The sequence below is a fragment of the Corylus avellana genome, chromosome 7 (assembly GCF_965113065.1).
Source record: "Corylus avellana chromosome 7, dhCorAvel1.hap1.2, whole genome shotgun sequence".
Lineage (NCBI taxonomy): Eukaryota > Viridiplantae > Streptophyta > Magnoliopsida > Fagales > Betulaceae > Corylus > Corylus avellana.
Genome location: NC_142496.1, coordinates 21,890,103 through 21,911,250, shown reverse-complemented (window position 1 = coordinate 21,911,250; position 21,148 = coordinate 21,890,103). Strand labels below are relative to the sequence as shown.

General features: G+C 33.2%; 1 protein-coding gene across 1 annotated transcript; it reads left to right on the top strand.

Moving 5' to 3' along the window:
• The first annotated feature begins 15,125 nt into the window (after positions 1-15,125).
• Positions 15,126-17,177, top strand: ASPGB1 (N-terminal nucleophile aminohydrolases (Ntn hydrolases) superfamily protein). Its single transcript, XM_059598402.2, has 4 exons — positions 15,126-15,340; positions 15,745-15,978; positions 16,267-16,353; positions 16,460-17,177. Exons 1-4 carry the CDS (start codon positions 15,179-15,181, stop codon positions 16,955-16,957), a joined length of 981 nt encoding a protein of 326 aa, XP_059454385.1. The 5' UTR covers positions 15,126-15,178; the 3' UTR covers positions 16,958-17,177.
• The last annotated feature ends 3,971 nt before the right edge of the window (positions 17,178-21,148 follow it).

Genomic DNA, 21,148 nt, shown 5'->3' with positions numbered 1-21,148 from the left:
TTTAGTAGTTAGGAATTTAGACTGTAGTGTATTTCAACCCAAAAAGAAAAAGGGAAAAAGACAATGATAAGGTATGGATTATTAATCGTGTGTGTTTGTGTGTGTGTGTGAGAGAGAGAGAGAGAGAGAGTAATTGGTTTTAGTGATCATCTCTTCTTTTATGAACTCTACAGTCTTTAAAGTCTTCAAAGTGTTGATCAATAAACAACGCGAAGGTACATTTGGTGTTGCGGCCAAGACCAGGCTTACCCATGGCCATGTTCAAGTTGGCCAATCATTTCAAAATTGTCTTACTTAGTAAAAAAGAAGAAGAGGAGGAGGAGATAAAGTAAGTATTTAGATTATGAGATTTGCTTATTCACCTAACAATAATGTGAAAGATCGAGTTTGAAACTCATCTATCTAAATAAATTTTGAGTTATCTGACCACTTACTTAGATAAATGAATCCTATATAGTGTTTCTCACATTATTTGATCAAATTACTAATAATTCGAGTTTATAATCGTTGTGGATCACAACTCCCAAACTAATTCCTAGGGGGGTAAAGATGGACAGCACGCGGCGTGCATGGCACGCCGCGTGCAAAAAAAATTTAAAAAAAAAAAAAAAAAAAAAAAAAAAAAAAAAATTTTTGCACTGTCGTGCGTGGGCGTGCCACGCACGACGCGTGCTGCTAATCATGACTCATTCCTAGGGTATCAAAAGTACCAAATTGATCTATGGGCAAGAAATTTGTCCAAAATGGTCAATGTTGATAGCTGTTTGACATAAATTACTAGATCCACTCACGACCAATCACTAACTAACATGTGGCATGAAGCATCTGGCTTGATAGGAGAATTGACATGAGGCTTCACCTAATATCTTTAACGTCTAGGCCCTCTACTTGTTGGAGAAGTGAAGGAAATTAATTTATGGAATACAAATATTTTTCTTTTATTTTGCACCAAAACATTGAACAAACTCTTAAAGAGAATATTGTCCAATCAATTGGCCAAGGCCTTCATGCCCCATGCATACCATGTTGGAGATACTCCAACATATACACTACAGGACTTGGTTCTATTCTCAGATGTTTGAAACTGTGACCTTCCTCGACATTAAAACAAAAATGATCATATATACTTAATAGTGTATTTTATCTTAAATTCTTCATTGTAGTTTTTGTGGAAAATTGATAATTAATTGGTTACCAATTTTTCACCAGCCCTTTATGCGAAAGACAAGTTTGGAAAAAAAACACACGAGAACACACACCAGTCACACACGTACACAAAGAGTTTACATGGTTCGGCAATATGCCTATGTTCACGGAACGTAATCCGGTCCCCTTCTTTACTATTGAGAAATATTGAGTACAATGGTACAAGCCTGAACCGCTCAAGTTTAATATCTCAAACCCAAGCCCTTAACCCCTTGTATACCCCACTCAGCTGTCCCTCTCAAATACCCAGTAAAGAAAGACTCTCTACACTTTGTAAATGCCACAAAGTGCTCTCACCAATTTGGATTTTTCGGATCCCCCACTTAACCAAGGACTACATGTCATTTTATAGAGGCTTAATCATGAAAAAAAAAAGAAAAGATGAGAAACAATTCTAATCCAATTGCTGCTGGGAAAACGAAACCATCATGAATACAAAATTTTTTCCATGATGAAGATAAGCATTGCGGCCCACATGTTTATCCACACACGTTTTCTCCAAAAATTCAATTCCAAGTTGTTCTTGGACTCCTTTTAAAACTAATCTTATCCTGTTATAGATAAATATGACTTGAGCTCACAAACTTAAATATTAATATTTTTCAACAATTATCTACACACTTGTTGACAATTTAAGCCATTATCAACAGTTTTTACCCATCAAAGGCCAAGAAATGCCAATTAAGTTGTAATCAAGCAAAGCTTTGGTTACAAATGTCATAAAATGCTAAGCAACCATGACCATTAATGGATGATTTAGTATGATGGTAGAGATCAACCTCAACAATATTTAATTCCTTGTCAAGTTCACCCATTAAGAGTACTAGCAACCAACTCTTTAAATCTTATTCCATTCAGGCCTAAATGTTGGGATTGAAAACTCTTAAAGCCCCCCGGTATGTGTGGCTATAGCCAATATCTCTTACAATAGTTAGCGGATATTGACTAAAACCACTAACGCAACCACCTAAGTGGTTAATAAAATTTACTAACCGCCTAGGCAAACTAGCGGTTAATAACCGTTAACTACTTTTTAAAAGAAAAGAAAAAAAAAATCCAAAGCGACTCCGTTTCATGTTTATATATAGGCGGGTAGCAGTTAGTAGTTTTTTCAAATCCTAAAACCACTAACCACACCTCCATAAGCGGTTAACAGTTTTTTTATTTCAGAATGTCTTTATCACCTCAACTAGTCCCTAAGCTAGGTAGAACTAAGAATTTCACACCTTACATGGGTTCAAAGTATGAGACGTTAATTAATGTGTGAGATAGACAGGTCACAAATGGGTCCAACATTGTTACTTGTAGTCATTGTTAGGTAGTGGGTCTATTATGAAGTATTATCAATTAGGTTATTTAGTTCATTAATGTTTTATAGTTGTCTTATTATTTTAATATTGTTGTGTGCGTAGGACTCTTATGTTATATTTATCTCTTTTATCTTGTTATTTGTTATTTGGGTAGTATTCTATTTTTCTATTTGGGTAAGATTAGATTTATCTATTTTAAATGGAAGTCCTATCTCATGTGGGACTCTATTTTCTATTGTCTTTAAATACTTCATTATTTATGAATAAGAAACCAGTCAAGAATTTATTCAAACCTTGTGTTTGTTGGAGTTTGAGAGCACCTCAAATTGCTCATAGGAGGTTTAGGATTCCACGAAAATCCTATAAGAGGTTTAGGATTCCTCGCAAATCCTACCATATCAATCTTTCTATTTAGTTCTCATCACGTTACATAAGCACGTAACAAAGTGGTATCAGAGCCCGGTTGCATTGATCACCAAATTTCTTGTCTCTGTTGTGAAATGAGAACCTGATGGAGTTTGTCCCACTAAAGACTGGTTTGGTATGGTGAAATTGTGTTTGCTGGTGGACTGAATTGTGCAAGATGAATTTTTGGTGGTGGAACTTCGATGTGATGATGGTGGCGTGGTCGGATTTTTTAATATGACGATTGAGTTTTGGCGTTGTCGTGGTGGTAGTGGCGGTGTGGGGCATGTGGCTTTTGCACCCGCAACATCGTTTGTTGCTGCTCACGTAGGCGTTCATTTTTTATTTCCGCTAAAGTGCTCTCAAATTTGCCAAATGACTCGTCCATTTTTCTTTGGAATTCTTCCACTTTTCTTTGGAGTTCATGCACTTCCATTTTTCTTTGGAATTTTTTCACGTTCATGCACTAGACCAACACATTGATATAGACAATCTGCCAAACGACTCGTCCATTTTTCTTTGGAATTCTTTCACTTTTCTTTGGAGTTAATGCACTTCCATTTTTCTTTGGATTTTTTCCACATTCATGCACTAGACCAACACATTGATATAGACAATCCTCCATAACTTGAAGTGGTGGGTTACGGAAAGTTGGCTTTGATACCACTTTGTTACGTAAGCACGTAACGTGATGAGAGCTAAGTAAAGTAGAAAGATTGATATGGTAGGATTTTCGAGGAATCTTGAACCTCCTATATGATTTTCGAATAATCTTAAATCTCCTATGAGCAATTGGAGGTGCTCTCCACTCTTATAAACACAGGGTTTGAATAATTTACTTGATTGATTTTCTTATTCATAAATAATGCAGTATTTAAAGACAATAGAAAATAGAGTTTCACATGAGGTAGGACTTCCATTTAAAATAGATAAATCTAATCCTACCCAAATAGAAAAATTTAATCCTACACAAATAACAAGATAAAAGAGATAAACATAATATAAGAGTCTTACACACACAACAATATTAAAATAATAAAACACCTATAAAACATTAATGAACTAAATAACTTAATTGATAATACTTCATAACAGACCCACTACCTAACAATGGCTACATGTAACAAACATTGACAGCATAAGAAACTGCTTCTGCTTGTTTGGGAGTATTGAACAACAACATTGGCATGTACATGAAGATGCACCTCAAGTACTTTGTTGTTATTGCATTTTCAAGTAGAATGGTGATGCAGCAAAGGATGAGAATCCAATGGGGTGGGGTTCTACTATATTCAAGATATATATTGTGTGTCGCTGTCTCAGCTTATATATGCTAAACATGCTATACAGCCATGCAGCTAAAGACAAGTTGTGCATTTAGTTCATATATGCAAACTCTGATGTATGGACAATGGAAGGAACAATTTATCTGCAGAAACAATTTGTAATACAGGATGGACCAGTGGCCCCAACCCCAACCCCAACTCAAGCGACAAACGCTATCAGCCATGGGATCCAAACAATATTATTGTATATATCTTCTTAGGTTAATTCAAATGCCCTAAACTCTACGGCATTTGACTAATGTGGCAGCTAACAGACTCTCATTATTGATGTTAATTCTGTTTTATTTTATATTTACTCGATACAAGTAATTAATTCTCTGGAGTGTGTGTGTGTTGGTCATGCCTTCTTGTCAATTTCAGGCTTATATATAATATCATACTTAAGAATTAAAAGAAAATCTCACAACTTATACACACGTAATTATTAAGAAGTTATGAAATTACTACTTATATTGGTCTAACATTCCACATCATTATTAAGAAGTTACAGCCCTACTGGAAACAATACTGTTATATATGTACTACTATTTATACCCAAGTCAGCTTAGCCCAGGGGCGGAATACTTATGTCTTGGGGTTGGGTGGTCCCAAAAAAAAGATTTTTTTTAAAAAAATATATATGTATTTTTTATAAAATAAATCTTTACAAATTAATTTTTATCCTCCAAATATATATATATTTTAAATTTTGCCTTCTTAAATTAAAAATTCTAATTCTGCCCTGCTGAGCCATACCTTTAATAAAACAATCTGAGATAAACTTCATTTCACCTTTACTTCCACTTTTACCTTAACCTTTTTCACTTACTCTTTGGCCGAATAAATTTTGCTTTGTTTAACCCCGCCGGCCGGAGTCGGGTTGTGTGGCCGGCTGTGCTTCCCCTTTCTGCAAGAGATTTTCTCTCCTCCTCATGACCCTTAAATGATGTGTCTCTCTCTCTCTCTCTCTCTCTCTATATATATATATATATATATATAACATTCTTGGGTCGAAAGGGGGCCTACAGATTTACAAATATTACACCGCTCACTAAATTAAAACATGCTCATCAACAAGATTTAATTTAATTCCTCAAAAGGTCTGATTCCCACGTTGGCTGAAAGGTGCTCTATGTGATTTTTACTCATTTGGTCACAAATCAAACTTATGAGGTCGAAACTACCATAGTCTTTTTCATGTCATCTCCCTTTTTTTTCTTTTTTTTTTTCTTTTTCTTTTTTGTAATACAAGGGCTTCAGCCCAATAGGTTTGGTCCAACAAAAGGCCATTCCATCCTATAAATCCATCAACCTTAAAATGGCCCAATAACCTAAAGCTCAATCAAAATATCCAACCAAAATGTTGGCCTATTAATGAAGGGAGATCCAAAATGAATAGGAATGGTACCCTTGACTAGTCAAGTCCATTCACCAATGTCTACCTATACAATTCAATCCCATTTTCTTTTTATGCCTCAAAACTTATCCAAATGAGTGCTATTATAGGGCAATGTGGTCCAAACAAGTAACAATTCATACACATAACAACTTAAAAAAAAAAAAAAAAAAAAAGCCTTTGATTCTAGATACTCCGGTGACAAGTGGCATGTAAAAGAAGAATATCTAGAATCAAAAGGCTAATTTAGTAATTTAATTTGCATGGTGGTTTAACCATGGTGGTGAGAGGGCCGGCCGATTTGTGACGAGCGGAATGGGTTCTTCGTGTAGCACCGTGCTCAACTTGTAAGCAGACTTGGAGGCATACATTTATCTATTTTTGGTATTTATTGGTACTTTAATTCATGTATCCTTATGGTGATGAATTTATATTTTATGTTTTTAATTTCTTAAAGATAATATTAGTTTGTAAATTTGAATGTTGTAACTTCTAACCTTGTAAACTTGAATGATTGATAATCGATGGCGGTGACTGATCATGAGAGTCATGACGGGAGTGACTAGTGAGGGTACCTTGAAATCCTTGATTCAGCTAATTGTAATATGCATGATGTATTTGTATTTGTATTTTATTTATTGTTATTATTATTATTTTTTTGTGTGGTTAAAGAGTAATACCATATTCAGCTGATGTGGCAATGCTATCAATCTTAGAATTTTTTTTTAAGACAATAATGAATCTAATAGTTGATAAGTACTATCACATCAGTCCAATAAAATACAAGTACAACTTATTAACCTAATCCTAATAGAAGCATGTTTTTATTTTTATGTTATTTTCGAGTAATGCTATAAGTCTTTTTAAAGTCATCTTAAAATCATCTCAAATGTGACGTGGCTTTTAAAATCACCAATAGATCAAAAATCAATAAATCACATCTCAAATTCGATGGTGATTTTAAAAGTCATATCACATTTAGAATAACTATAAGAGAACTCTAAAAAGACTTATAGCATTACTCGTTCTTTTCGCATACTATTTCTTTTCTTTTCTTTTTCAAACTGGGCCTTTAATTGTTGAATGAGTTGAAGTTGCTGAAGAGAATAATATTTCCGGGCTTATGTTAAATTGGGTACAATTGGGTCTAAAAAAAAAAATGTAAAATATAAAAAAGAAGAGGCAGGCCCGACCAAACCAACCAAGTTGACCGATTGCCAACCAAAGCTCGACAATCAACATAGTGCGATATCTTATCTTGAACCGGATATAATGTCATAATGTTTGTTTATATTTTTATTTATTATTATGTTTGTTGTTGTTATTAGTATTATTATTATTAACAAAAAGACGAATGCCAGTACACCACTCACAACCCTATCACTATCACAGCTAAAATTTGAGGCACGCATCCCTATTTTTGTCGCATATATTATTTTTTAAAAATTGGGTGAAAGAAATGAAGGTGAGATTTTTTATTTTTTATTTTTTTAAATAATATTTACATAAAATAAGGAAAACACCTTGAGAACACTCGGCACTCCCCTTTATATAATCACTAACCCAAAAGTCTACAATTTTACTTATTTATTCAATATAATCTAACCATACTTGATAAATCAATATTTATCATAAAAGTTTAAGTTGATAAGAAAAGATAAATTTAGTCATTTAATTATATTCTAACACTTCTTTTTCACGTATGGACTTGAACTCTATTTTAATAGGTGATGCCTAACATGTGAAATAATTAATTGAAATTATGGATAAGTGACTGAGACAAGGTTAGAAGTCGAAACATTTAGTTCAGATACCATAATAGAAAAGATAATCAAAGATAAAAATAAAGTTAATAGAGGAAATAAAATAAAATAAAGACAATAATTTTACGTGGTTATAAATCCCTAATGCTACATGATGATCATCTTATTCACTTGAGAATGAGTAATGATATAAAGAAGACTAGAGTCTTTTTAGAATCATCTCAAATGTGATATGTCATTTAAAATCATCAACATATCAAAATTCAATAATGATCATATCAAATTTAATAGTGATTTTAAATACCACATCACATTTGGAATAACTTTAAGAGGATTATAGTCTTCCTTATATCATTACTCCTTGAGAATGATATTAGTATTATTATTATTAACAAAAAGACGAATGCCAGTACACCACTCACAACCCTATCACTATCAATCTGTCACAGCTAAAATTTGAGGCACACATCCCTATTTTTGTCGCAGATATTATTTTTTAAAAATTGGGTGAAAGAAATGAAGGTGAGATTTTTTATTTTTTATTTTTTTAAATAATATTTACATAAAATAAGGAAAACAGCTTGAGAACACTCCGCACTCCCCTTTATATAATCACTAACCCAAAAGTCTACAATTTTACTTATTTATTCAATATAATCTAACCATACTTGATAAATCAATATTTATCATAAAAGTTTAAGTTGATAAGAAAAGATAAATTTAGTCATTTAATTATATTCTAACACTTCTTTTTCACGTATGGACTTGAACTCTATTTTAATATGTGATGCCTAACATGTGAAATAATTAATTGAAATTATGGATAAGTGACTGAGACAAGGTTAGAAGTCGAAACATTTAGTTCATATACCATGATAGAAAAGATAATCAAAGATAAAAATAAAGTTAATAGAGGAAATAAAATAAAATAAAGACAATAATTTTACGTGGTTATAAATCCCTAATGCTACATGATGATCATCTTATTCACTTGAGAATGAGTAATGATATAAAGAAGACTAGAGTCTTTTTAGAGTCATCCCAAATGTGATATGTCATTTAAAATTATCAACAGATCAAAATTCAATAATGATCATATCAAATTTAATAGTGATTTTAAATACCACATCACATTTGAAATAACTTTATGAGGATTATAGTCTTCCTTATATCATTACTCCTTGAGAAGTTTAAAATTAAGCTTGCGCATGAAATATAATTTTAATCAAATCTCTTAATTTAGAGTGATTCAATCTCATCAAATCTTTAAAATTAGACTAATCTAATATAATCTTTATAAAAGATAATACAATCTTCATCATACTCTAACAAGACAAGAATGACGAGGAACAACAAAAGAAAACTCAGAGAAAATGAGAGCAAAACAGTTTATTAATTTATGTCAAAAAAAAAAAAATTGTTTAAATGCCTATTCACTTCAATGCCTGTTCATCCAAAAAGTAATTGTTTAAAATATTTTATTATTTTTTGTCCACCTGGTTTTGAGAAGGTGCAAAAGAGAAGAAAAATCGAGGGAGGATTCTTAATATTTTATATTTTATTTATTAATGTGGAGTGGAGTCCACAGAGACCACTTTCAGGCTGGATCTTTGGAAAATGCAAGAAAAAGTTGGGGAATCTTGAAAGATCCTGAGAGAGACAGAACACGTGATGCGATTTTGGGGACCTCACAACGCGATGTTTCCACTTTCCCCCCGGGCCTCTCGTCGAAATGGAGGGACAAAAAGGGAATTGAGGAGAGTATCTTGAAGATTCAGCCACGTTGTCCAATCGACGTTGGCTGCTAATTTGTCTGGCCTCGCATGCATGGACCATGCGCAGGCCGGATTGCTTTAATGCCGTCTGCCTAACAACAGGAGAAATATGGTAAGTGCGTACTCTTTTTATTAATGTGACATTTTAAAGTACTTTTCAAAATATTTTAGGCTATGGTTTTAAAGGTTATTTTTATTGTCACATTCTTGACGTATATAACATTTCTTTTTCTATTATAACAAAAACCCTTGTGATTTCAAAAAAAAAAAAAAAAAAAAAAAACCCCTTGTGACCTTTTTCGATGACTCCACTATGAATATGGAATTCCACGTATTTTTTTGCTTTGTGGGTGAGGGCTTGTTGATGCGCAAGTGAAAAGAAAATTGAATCTCTAAACCCAAACTCTACGGTTTAATATGATTATTGGGCCATTCACGTAATTACTCCAACTACTTTTTGGACCAAAGTCCAAAACATATCTATAATAAAGAGATTCGGCTTAGGTGCGGTAGTGCAACACTACCGTTGGAGTCATTTTGGGGATGGCTGGAGCAATCCCCTTGGCCAGTCTGAAGGGGGTGGTCCAGCCACCCCCAAAAGGTCAAAAGAAAAAAAAATAAATGGGGGTGGACGAAACCACCCCCAGGCCCTTGGGGGTGGTCTGATCACCCCCAAAACCCATATATATTGCTTTTGGCCTTTTGGGGGTGGCAGGACCACCCCCAAAGGCCAAAATCCAAACCATTTATTTATTTTTCTTTTGGCCTTTTGGGGGTGGCCGGGCTACCCCCTTGGCTATGGGGTGGTTTGTCCACCCCCAGACCGGCCATGGGGGTGGCTTCAGCCACTCCCTTGGCCAAACTAGGGTGGTCCAGCCACCCCATTTTTGGCTAAGGGGTGGCTGGAGTCACCCCTTTTATTTTTATTTTAGTTTTTTAATATATTTTTTTAATTATTGATTTTTTTTAATATTTAATAAATAGGGTAAAGTTCATTTAACCCCCTCAAACTATCAATTGCGACAATTTACCCCATAAACTACCAAAACAATGACAATGTACCCCCAATTTTAAAAAATAAAGAAATTACCCTTACTAAAATAAAAATAAAAATACTAAATTTAAATTTTTATTCAAAATTTTAAGGGTATTTTTGTCTTATTGAAAATTCTATATGGGTAATTTAGTCATTTTGCTAGCATTAGGGGGTATATTGTCATTGTTTTGGTAGTTTGGGAGGTAAATTATTGTAATTGATAATTTGGGGAGTACATTGTCATTGGGGTGGTAGTTTGAGGAGGTTAAGTAGACTTTACCCTAATAAATATTATATTATTACTTAAAAAAAAAAGAAGTTTTTTTATTACCCGTTTGGGGTCGTTTTGGGCTATTGCATGGTGCGGTAGCTAGTTTTGCACTACCGCACTTAAGCCGAATCCATAATAAAGCATTCGAGGCCATCACCTGTAAAGGCTTCACCAAGTTGCCCTATTAAATTCTTGATGCTGATATCATATGTATTACGTATAACTCCATGTTGTTTGTGATAATTGAGAACAATTAATGGATATTTAATGAGTTATGGTGGTAACACTTAGATTTGAAGCACTTTTCTCATATTACATGGTTTCCATCCAACTTTTTCTCACTTTTCCCATTGCACCAACAAAATTAACATTCTATAATACACATTAAATTTAGAAATAAAATGACTGAGTTACTTTAATTACCTTAAAAAATCTTATGACATGGACCATGATAGGAATAAGAATAAGCCATGACTTAATTCAAAATCAATTAAATGCCTATTACACAGTTAAAATCAAAGTTTTCTAATAAATATGGATGGACAAATGAAATTATTAGAATATTTTATAATATTCTCTATATTAGGCCTTTATTCAGTTTAATTTCTTTTTAGGACTTTCTATCATTGAGTCACCTCCTTATTCTTATTTAGTTTAGGTTTTTTTGTTCACCATTTCTTTATCTCTCTATAAATATTACACATTATAATAAACTAATGTTCTCCGCTTCATTAAGCGTAGTCCACAGCTGATTGAGCTACTCCTTGAGAACAAAATGTAGTCCTAACGATATATTCATAAATCACAAGTCTTTTTTCTCATTTTGCTTTCACTCTCTTTCTTTCATATTATATATTTTTACAGACTAATTTGCTTTAATTTTATGAAGAATCTATTGGAATAATAATCAAATAATGTGACTTGCTTCAAAACATGTGTTTCTCACATGCAAATTTTTGTCTAAGTCAAATAGTGGCTAGTTATGGGCTAAACTGGGAAATGGTCGATGGCAGAGTGATGGATGGTGGCCAATGAAGGCAACAAATAATGCTATGAGTCATTTATTCAAAAAATGATGTGGCTCTTAAAATTACTATTAAATTTGTGATTGGTCATTATTGAATTTTAATCAAATTGTAATTTTTGTCAAGGAAGTACAATACAACAAAAACACAAGTAGATCTGCAGAGTCAGTGGAAACAAGTAGAGTCGTGACAAGTTGTCACCAACAGCTATGAGTCTTCTACTTATACAAAAACTCATATTTGTAATGTTGTCATTAAACTCAAGCAGTTCTCTCTAAACAAGACTAATTGCATTCAATGACAACACTTGTGATTATCCTAGTTTAATTCTCGTCTCTCGGACTCCTTCTCTCTTCTATATTAGGACTCCTAATTATAATTACTTTCTTAGATAATCATCACATCAAGATTATCCTTTCAGTCTTTATGTTTGATTATACTTGTATATCTTCACTTATATATTTTCAATGAGAAAACAGTAGAATGCATTCCGTCCAATGGCTATTTTCTTAGCTTTTTTATAATTTTAAAAGTCATCTCAAAATTTTTTTTGAGTGACAAGCGACTTTTTGAATTACTCGAAGGCAACAATCACAAATGTTTTATTTTATTTTTTGCTCTAAAAAAAAAAAAGAATGATATTTCTAAAAATTATGTTTTAGTACTATTCTATTTCTAGTGGACTAGCTATTATTTACCTTTTGTTTTTTTTTTTCTTTTAAGCACAACCCAACTATAAAATAGCTATTAGATTGTATCAAAATTCTTAAGTTGTGTTTGGCAAAGTCCTTTCTCTCTACTCTTTTCATTTTTCTGAAAAAGTTAAATTATTTTCTTCACATTACCAAAAAGTTTTTTTTTTTTTTTTGCACATAAGATTCAAAATTCTTTTCACCATTATATTATATTAATAAATTTAAACAAGACAAAAATAAGGAAAAAAAAAAAAAAAATCCGAATCCCCAGCTCAGTGTTAGCTTAGGCACAAAACACGAGTTGAGCCTAATGAGGTCCCATCTGTCTCTAGGAACATAAGACAAATGGCAGTGGAAGTGATACAATGTACACTACCCAATCGTGTCTCTGACGCACCATGACTCCTCCTCATTTTGGGAGTGCGCTTACTTACATCTACGCTCTTTCTTTGTAAAATACACGTTTCAATTTAATTAATAAAGCTTTTTTATATACATCCAAAAAGCTTAGTCATCGTTGTTAAGCAAATCTCCAGCCAATCACCGATCTTATCACCTCTTTGTCATCCGCAAATCATAATTCACTTGCGTTCCCAGAATGCAGCGACTGCCCATTTTCTTTTACTTTTTTATTGATTTTTTTCCCGCCGCCTTCCTACTTGCGACCCAGGTGCAAGGAGATACGTACCAACAGCCCACCTGGACCACACATGCATCCAGGGCTTTTCTGCTCCTTTTGCATTATTTGGCTTTTCCGCTCTCCTAAAACCAATAAGTTTGTGTCCCCACAAGGCACTTCGATCTGCATCAGTTGGAATTATGTCTAATAAAGCAGAGGTTATTAGTTAATTTTTTTTTTTTTTTTATGCGAATATATATAAAAAAAAAACTAACTAATAAGTTTGTTTCTTTTTTTTAAAAAAATTATTTTTTTATTATAGCATTTATTGATATAATTAAATTAAATTAGATTTAAATTTGATTTGATTTAGTATCTCATACATTTTTGTATTCTTCTCTCCACTTTCCTCTAAAGAAAAAAAAGCAAAATTAGAAATTTGAACTTTATTACGTAGGCATGGGTTATAGACCAAATCATATAAAATCCTTTATTATGTTTTATTTTATTTCCTCTATTTGCTTATATTTTTCCATTTGAAAGCCACATGCAATCAAAGGATATATGATTTCTCCATTCAATGATATTTCGACAAATCAAAGAATTTTTGCAAACTTGCCCTCCAATCATCCTAGACCTTTCTTGGCAAATTAAGTAGACCACTCAAACTCTATTATTTGACTTTTCTTTTTCTTTTTCTTTTTTTTTTAAAAAAAAATTTCTGCCGAAATACATATCTAGTCTGTCATACACACATAGAGTTACAAATCTATTTTGAAACTTATCAAGAAAGAATTTATTAATTAAAGGAAGGAAGTAGGACCAACGTGAAATAGAAGAACAAGTACTCCCGTTTAATATACATTGGCTACATCCTTCATCAGATAACTACAGCCCTACGTTTACTCACCATGAAAAGAAGGATAAGGATCCTTCCCAATTTCTTTGTCCAATTTTAATAGATAATTATTGTAGATTTCAATTCTTAAAAAAAATATATGCCTAATTAAGGTTGGTTTGAAATTGCGATTTTAAAACTTACGTTTTTTTAAAAAAAAAATTGCAAAGGCGTTTGGTAAAAGTGTAAGGGTCCGTTTGGGATTACAGTTTTAATAAGTGTGATTTTAAAAATAGCATTTTTGAAATCGCAAAGGCGTTTGGTAAAACATGTTAAAAAATACTTTTTTATTAAATATTTGTTATGGGAATTCATGATTTTGATTTAAATTCGCACTTTTTCAAATAAGCACCCATAGCCTGCTTATTAAAATTGCAAATTTTTTTCCTATTTTAAATTAAGTGCTTTTTAAATCGTAATGGCAAACGGCTTATATTTTGCGATATCTTTTAAAAACGTTGATTATTCTTGAGAAATCGCAATCTCAAACTCACCCATGTTAAATTTTTTTTTTTTTTTTTTTTTTTTATCAAATATTTGTTATGCGAAATCGTGATTTTGGTTTAAATTCGTACATTTTCAAATAAGCACCTCTAGCTTGCTTATATAATTCGTAGATTTTTTTCCTATTTTAAATTACAATATCAAACATCTTACCTTTTACAATATTTTTTAAAGACGTAAATTATTATTGCGAAATCATAATTTTAAAGAAAATCTAAATATTTGAGCTTTCCAAATAAAGTAAGTTATCTCTCTAAACCACGGTTCTGCCATTTTCTGAGCTCCACCGAAATTTGGGCCAGAACAGACTGGATCCGGTTGAACAAGATACTCCAACTAGCTCGGATTCTGTATTATTCTGTGTCCTAAAAAAATAGTATACTTGTTTCAAGAACTTTTAAGAAATTCCGTCCCAAAATATTTATTTTATTTGATTTCAAATGACAAGATTATCATTGAAATAATAATAAAAAATGTATCATTAATATAATAAAAGGTTTATTTTTTTATAGAGATAAGAACTTTCATTTTTACAAAATGAATATATATATATATATAGAAAATAAAAAAAATAAATAAATAAATAAATTAAAAAAGAAGTAAAAAAGCACACGATCGAACCGGCTTGTGTGGTCTGGGTGATAATGAACTTTTCAGACCGGGGTCTAATTAAAATAACCGATAGATTTGGCAGATTCCTTGAAAAAGGTAAAATCAGAGGTAATTTAAAAACGGAAAGGAACAACCCGAAACAAGTGGGAAGAGAAAAGGCACAAAAACACAGATATAGGGGGAATCCAATTCACAATTAAAATCCAATTAATAGCTACTTGGAGTCCGCGACTGCCTATTTAAGGCACCAAACCACTGCAATGTCGAAGTCAGAGTGAACACACACACCACAAGGCTAAAAAAAGGAGGAGCGTGAGACGAAGAGAGAGAAAAAAAAAATGGGAGGGTGGGCTATTGCTGTGCATGGAGGCGCTGGAGTGGACCCAAATCTCCCTCAACAGCGTCAAGAGGAGGCCAAACAACTCCTTACTCGCTGCCTGAATCTCGGGATCTCCGCTCTTCGTTCCAACCTTTCTGCCATTGATGTCGTCGAACTCGTTGTATGTGTATCTTTTTATGATTTCCGCTTTTTTCATATTTGCTTGTTTTTCGCCTTCCGCGCAGCCACCAAAAGCGTTTGAAAGGAAACGGCTGCTACTTTATAATGCCATGGCATTGGTCTTCCTATAACGCCGCTGCGGCATAAAGGGAATTAAAAATAGAGAAGGAAACGGCTGCTACTTAATTAATGTTGTTGTTTCTTGCATTCTCTAGGAAAACAAACAACCCTCTTAAGGGAAAAATGCGATTTACCCGCCTCTTCCCTTGTTTTTAGTTGTTTACCCGATTTTTTCAAAAAACTCTTTTTGGTCATGGTTGAATGCCAAATGGCGCTGCATGTTGGAGTTTGTTACTGATAAAGCAACCGTCGCATTGTGTGTGATTGGGTGTGTGTGCAATACAGGTCAGAGAACTGGAAACCGATCCTCTGTTCAATTCTGGCCGTGGATCTGCCCTCACGGCGAAAGGAACCGCGGAGATGGAAGCGAGCATCATGGATGGGCATGGGAGAAGATGCGGCGCCGTTTCGGGCTTGACCACCGTCAAGAACCCGGTCTCTCTCGCCAGACTCGTGATGGACAAATCTCCTCACTCCTACCTTGCCTTTTCTGGTGCCGAAGAGTTCGCCAGGCAACAGGTCTAATTTACCATTTTACCATCTCGGAACTTTCATAGAAAAATGCTTCAGCTTTCATTTTCATGGCACGTGTAGGAAGATCTTAGCCGCCCCTTTTCATTCAATTAGGCACCTCACGTCTAATTATTATTATTTGTTGTTATTTCCACGTGTCTCCGTAATAATAAAAAAAATTGTGTTTTTTTTTTTTGGGAACTATTTAGCTGGTATCAGAATCTTGAATCTTGTGGATCTTCTTGCCTGATTTTGCTTAATCATCTTTTTGTTCATGGTTGTTGACTTTTGTAGGGTGTGGAGGTTGTCGACAATGAATATTTCATCACGGAAGAAAACGTGGGAATGCTGAAATTGGCAAAGGAAGCGAACGCCATCGTGGTACGTTGAATGTGATCTCTTAACAAATCATACAAATCAACGATGTAAACTATAAACTACGCGGGTGGGACAACCCGACTAACTTTCCCAATTTCCGGATCATCAGTTTGATTACAGGGTTCCAGCCGTCGGATTGGAGACATGCGGCGCCGTTGCGGAGAGTCCAATCATGATGAACGGGCTTCCAATCAGCGTGTACGCGCCAGAGACGGTTGGGTGCGTGGTGGTGGACAGCCAGGGCCGGTGCGCGGCAGCCACGTCGACCGGGGGGCTGATGAACAAAATGAGCGGTCGCATTGGAGACTCGCCCATGATAGGCGCTGGGACCTACGCGTGTAATATCTGTGGGGTCTCGTGCACCGGAGAAGGGGAGGCCATCATACGGGGCACCCTGGCGCGTGAGGTGGCGGCAGTGATGGAGTACAAGGGCCTGGGCCTTCAGGAGGCGGTGGACTTTGTGATAAAGGAGCGGCTCGATGAAGGGAAAGCTGGGCTGATAGCTGTGTCGAATAAAGGGGAAGTGGCTTGTGGGTTCAACACAACTGGCATGTTCAGGGGCTCTGCTAGTGAGGATGGGTTCATGGAGGTTGGTATTTGGGATTAGAGGATTTGGCCTTTGTTGTGGTGCTTCTTTGATGTAGTAGAAATCTTAGGTATCTTGGAAATAAAATGCCAAGTCTTTTCCAAGTGATACGAGGGCATCTTTTATTTTGATTTTTGTTGCCAATAATGGTGCCTTGGATGGGAACAGCACAAGTTCCCAAACGCCACTAAACAATGATAGGGAACAAGTAGTCAAACATATATGTAAGGGAATAGTTCATCAAGCAATGCCATTAAGTGATAATGAATTGATAGTGAAAAGACAATTATTTATAACAAAAATTAAATTAAAGACTAGTTTTTAATTTCACATTATTTCATATATATATATATATATACACGACAATTGTGTATCAATTTATTTAAAAGAAGGGAAATGATTACGGGGCATTGTCAGGAAGAAACTTAAAATAGCATTTGATAGGGAAAGGAACCAGTCAAATGACGGATTAGTGTGGTAGGTATTGCTCAAATGCACCTTTCAAGGTGCTTAAGAATTCTAAAGGGCAGCTAGCTAGGTTATTGTTTAGTCTCTTGATTTCTTCTTCTTTTATATCTTAAATAATTATTTAAAATCATTCAAAAGAAGAAGAAGAATTATTTAATAAGTATCTTTATGTGAGGAAATAGGGTTTTTTTGTCAGTATTTGTAACATTTTCTTTATGTACATTCATTTATCACGTGTTTTAAGTGAACTTTTATATCAGTCACTTAAAAAAAAAAACATAAGCAAGTTAAAACATGTTATGTCAAGTGATACGATAATAATACTTGCATAAGAGGGACATAATGGCATACTTGCAAGAAAGAAAATGAGTCTGTTTTTAAAGTGAGGAAGAAAATGATGGACATACTTGCAAAAAAGAAAAAGAAAAATAGTTTGTCTGTTTTTAAATTAATAAATTACTATAATAACATTGAAAGGTGGTTAATTCATTTATTTTGATGATCAATAATTCATATAAAACCTATTTTCAACCACATTATTATTCCATGTTCTAATGCCATTGGTGGAAAGGACACAGTACGAAATCGTTTTTCTAGGAATCAAATTCTAGGAACACAACCATGTTCATAAATTTGGTGAGGAATGTATATAAAACTAATCTTTTTCCTTGGGAATTATCACCGCCATTGGCCCATTACCTGACAGAGCGAATAGGAATTTTATGGAATATAATTGCAGGATGGAACTTTTGGTGCGGGATGTTACCTTAAGGCTCTCTTTATTTCGAATTAAAATGCTTTTCGAATTTTTTTTCTTCTGGCATTTGATGCGTGTGTGTCTATATATATATATATATATATATATATACAAACTTTAAATTATGATAATGTCTTGACTATATCCTGACGAGTCTTGACCAGGTCTCAATGTGGTGGGGTCCCGATAAGTTATGATGAATCTCGACCAGGTTCTAGTAGTATCCCAACTAAGTTTTGACAATAGCTCAGTTAGGTTTGAGCGAGTCCCGACCATTTTTTAATAGGTCTTGATTGAGTTGAGTCCTAGTGGTGTTCGAGGAAGTCTCGATGAGATTCCGACCGGGTTTCAGCATTGTCCAAGGTGAAGTCCCAACAATGATTTGGCAGGAATGTTCTTAATTTGTTAAAGCACAATCAAACTCAACCTCTACTATAGCCATTTTTCATTTTGGTAGTGATGTTGTTTGTTAATCTCAAGTTCTTTTTTCTTTTTTCTCTTAATTGCCAACCTTCCCAATTGAGTCACCATTAACGCACCAAAGTTTTATCTTAATTTACACCTCTTAATCATGCATGATTCACATGCCAAACTCAAATCTTAACTTTTTATGAGACAGTGGACGGACCAAGGGGCCATGCCCCCTAACCTCCAAAAATAGAAAACTAAGTTTATGTTGATTTATGTTGCTCAAGAGTCAAGGCCACTAATTAAACAATAATGGTGCCTTTGATGGGAACAGCCCAACGCCACTAAACAATGATGGTGCCTTTGATAGGAAGAGCAAACACCACTAAACAATCACAGTACCTTTGAAAGGAACACGTTGTCAAATATGTTATCCAATAATTCATCTCTTAATCAATGTTTCTTATCAACATAGACGATTACAAATGTGATGAATTGACAATAAAAATTATTTATTTATTTAAAAAAATTAAAGAGTATTTTTTATTGTTACATCATCTCAAATGTTTGATAGTTATATAATAATCTAATTAAAATAAGCTGAATATAAAGTAGATCACTTCAGTCCGATCACTGGGTATTGTTGGAAAGAGATCACATAAGATAGCATTTGATAGGGTATGAACGGAACCAGTCCAATGGCGGATTAGTGTGGTGAGTACCATTGAAATGCACTTTTCAAAATGCTTAAGAATTCTGAACGGCGGCTAGCTCGGTTTTTGTTTAGACTCTTGATATCTCTTTCTTTTCTTTTTTCTTTTTTAAATATATCTTAAATAATTATTTATGGTCGGTTTGTGATTACGATTTTAATAAGTATGATTTTAAAAATTACTTTTTTAAAAATTGTGTTTTTGAAATCACTACGTTTTAAAATCGAACAAGCATTTGATAAAACATGTTAAAAAATACTTTTTCTATCAAGTGAACGTTTGGATAATATTAACATATAATTGTGGTTTCAAGGACAAATTACCAATAAGAACATTTGTTTATAACAGTAAAATAACTAATATTGTCTATAAGCCTCAATTTTAAAACCTTTGCAAACAAAAATATGATTTAACTTTGGGAAATGTTATGTCCTCTTCTAGTGTTTTTATGGTGTTCTCATAGTCATAGGTAGATATTATTTTCTAAAAATCAAGTGAGAGAAATAAGAGCAACTTTATTTTTTGCTTTTTTAGAAGATAATATTCACTTAAAGACTAAAAGAAAAACATAGCATTCTCCTTTAACTTTTGTCTATAAGCCTACATTATAACATTGACATTAATTATTATTATTATTATTTTTTTGAGACAAAGATTACAAACAGACATATAATAAAGAAGATATGTTTTTAACATATAGGTGGTCCGGTAGCTCAATCGGATGTGGACCACGCCTAATGAAACGAATGTCACTAATTTGAATCCCTCTGCCCCTTTCCTTGTGTGGACATGTAATATATATATATATATATATATATATATATATATATATATATATATATATTAGGTGAGCTTTTTTTGGAATTTTTTTATTGCGCCAAATATTTGTTATGCGAAATCATGATTTTGCTTTAAATTCGTGCATTTTCAAATAAGTACTCTTAGCCTGCTTATAAAAATTGCGAATTGCTTTTCCATTTTTAGAATATGCGTTTTTTAAATTGCATGCCAAACGCTTTGCATTTTGCGATTTCTTTTAAAAACACAAATGATTCTTGCGAAATCGCAATCTCAAATGCACCCTTAACATTACTCAAAAGAAGAAAAAAAAATATTTAATTAATATCACTCAAAATAAGAAGAAAATATATATATATATATATATATATATATATATATATATATATATATATATATGGGAAGAAATAGGGGTTAGTTAGTATTTGTAACATTTTCTTTCTTTATTAGTTTCCTTATTCTTAAAGAGTATTTTTAAGAGCTAGCTATCCTATACATGAGCATGTTTTGAACATCAATTTTTTGTTCTTATTATGATATTTTGGAGGAAATTAGTCTAGAAAAGTTTTATTTTTCTTGGATTCCAGATTAACCGAAGTTAATTTGTTTATTCTTGTATTTGTTTTTTGCTGTACCAGAATATTAACACAAAAAATTAATTCATAAATTTTTAGATATAATATTAATTAATTAATTAATTAATTGATATAAAATAAAAACGTAAATTTAAATTAATTTAATGAGCTATAATATTCTCATATAATAATAATATCAGTGACAAAAGTAGTTATACAATAGAGATAATGTTACTCTTAAAAGTTTTTAAGGGTAGTTTAATCGACTATGAACCACGCCTCATAAAGCGTAAGTCATTAACTTTTTTCAGAGTTATTTCATTTATTTTGATGATCAATAATGCATATAAAACCTATTTTCGACAAAGTTATTATTATTCCATGTTCTAATGCTGGTGGAAAAGACACAGTACGAAATCGTTTTCCTAGGAACACAACAATTTTAGAATTTTAGTAGACATGACAAAAATCTGAATCTTTCTGGGAATCAAAT

Bases quoted from the DNA above. Each gene is read 5' to 3' on its own strand.
- ASPGB1 (XM_059598402.2), top strand. From the start codon at position 15,179: ATGGGAGGGTGGGCTATTGCTGTGCATGGAGGCGCTGGAGTGGACCCA. The intron at 15,341-15,744 runs GTATGTGTATCT...TGTGCAATACAG, and splicing joins TTGATGTCGTCGAACTCGTT to GTCAGAGAACTGGAAACCGA. The intron at 16,354-16,459 runs GTACGTTGAATG...CCGGATCATCAG, and splicing joins AGGAAGCGAACGCCATCGTG to TTTGATTACAGGGTTCCAGC.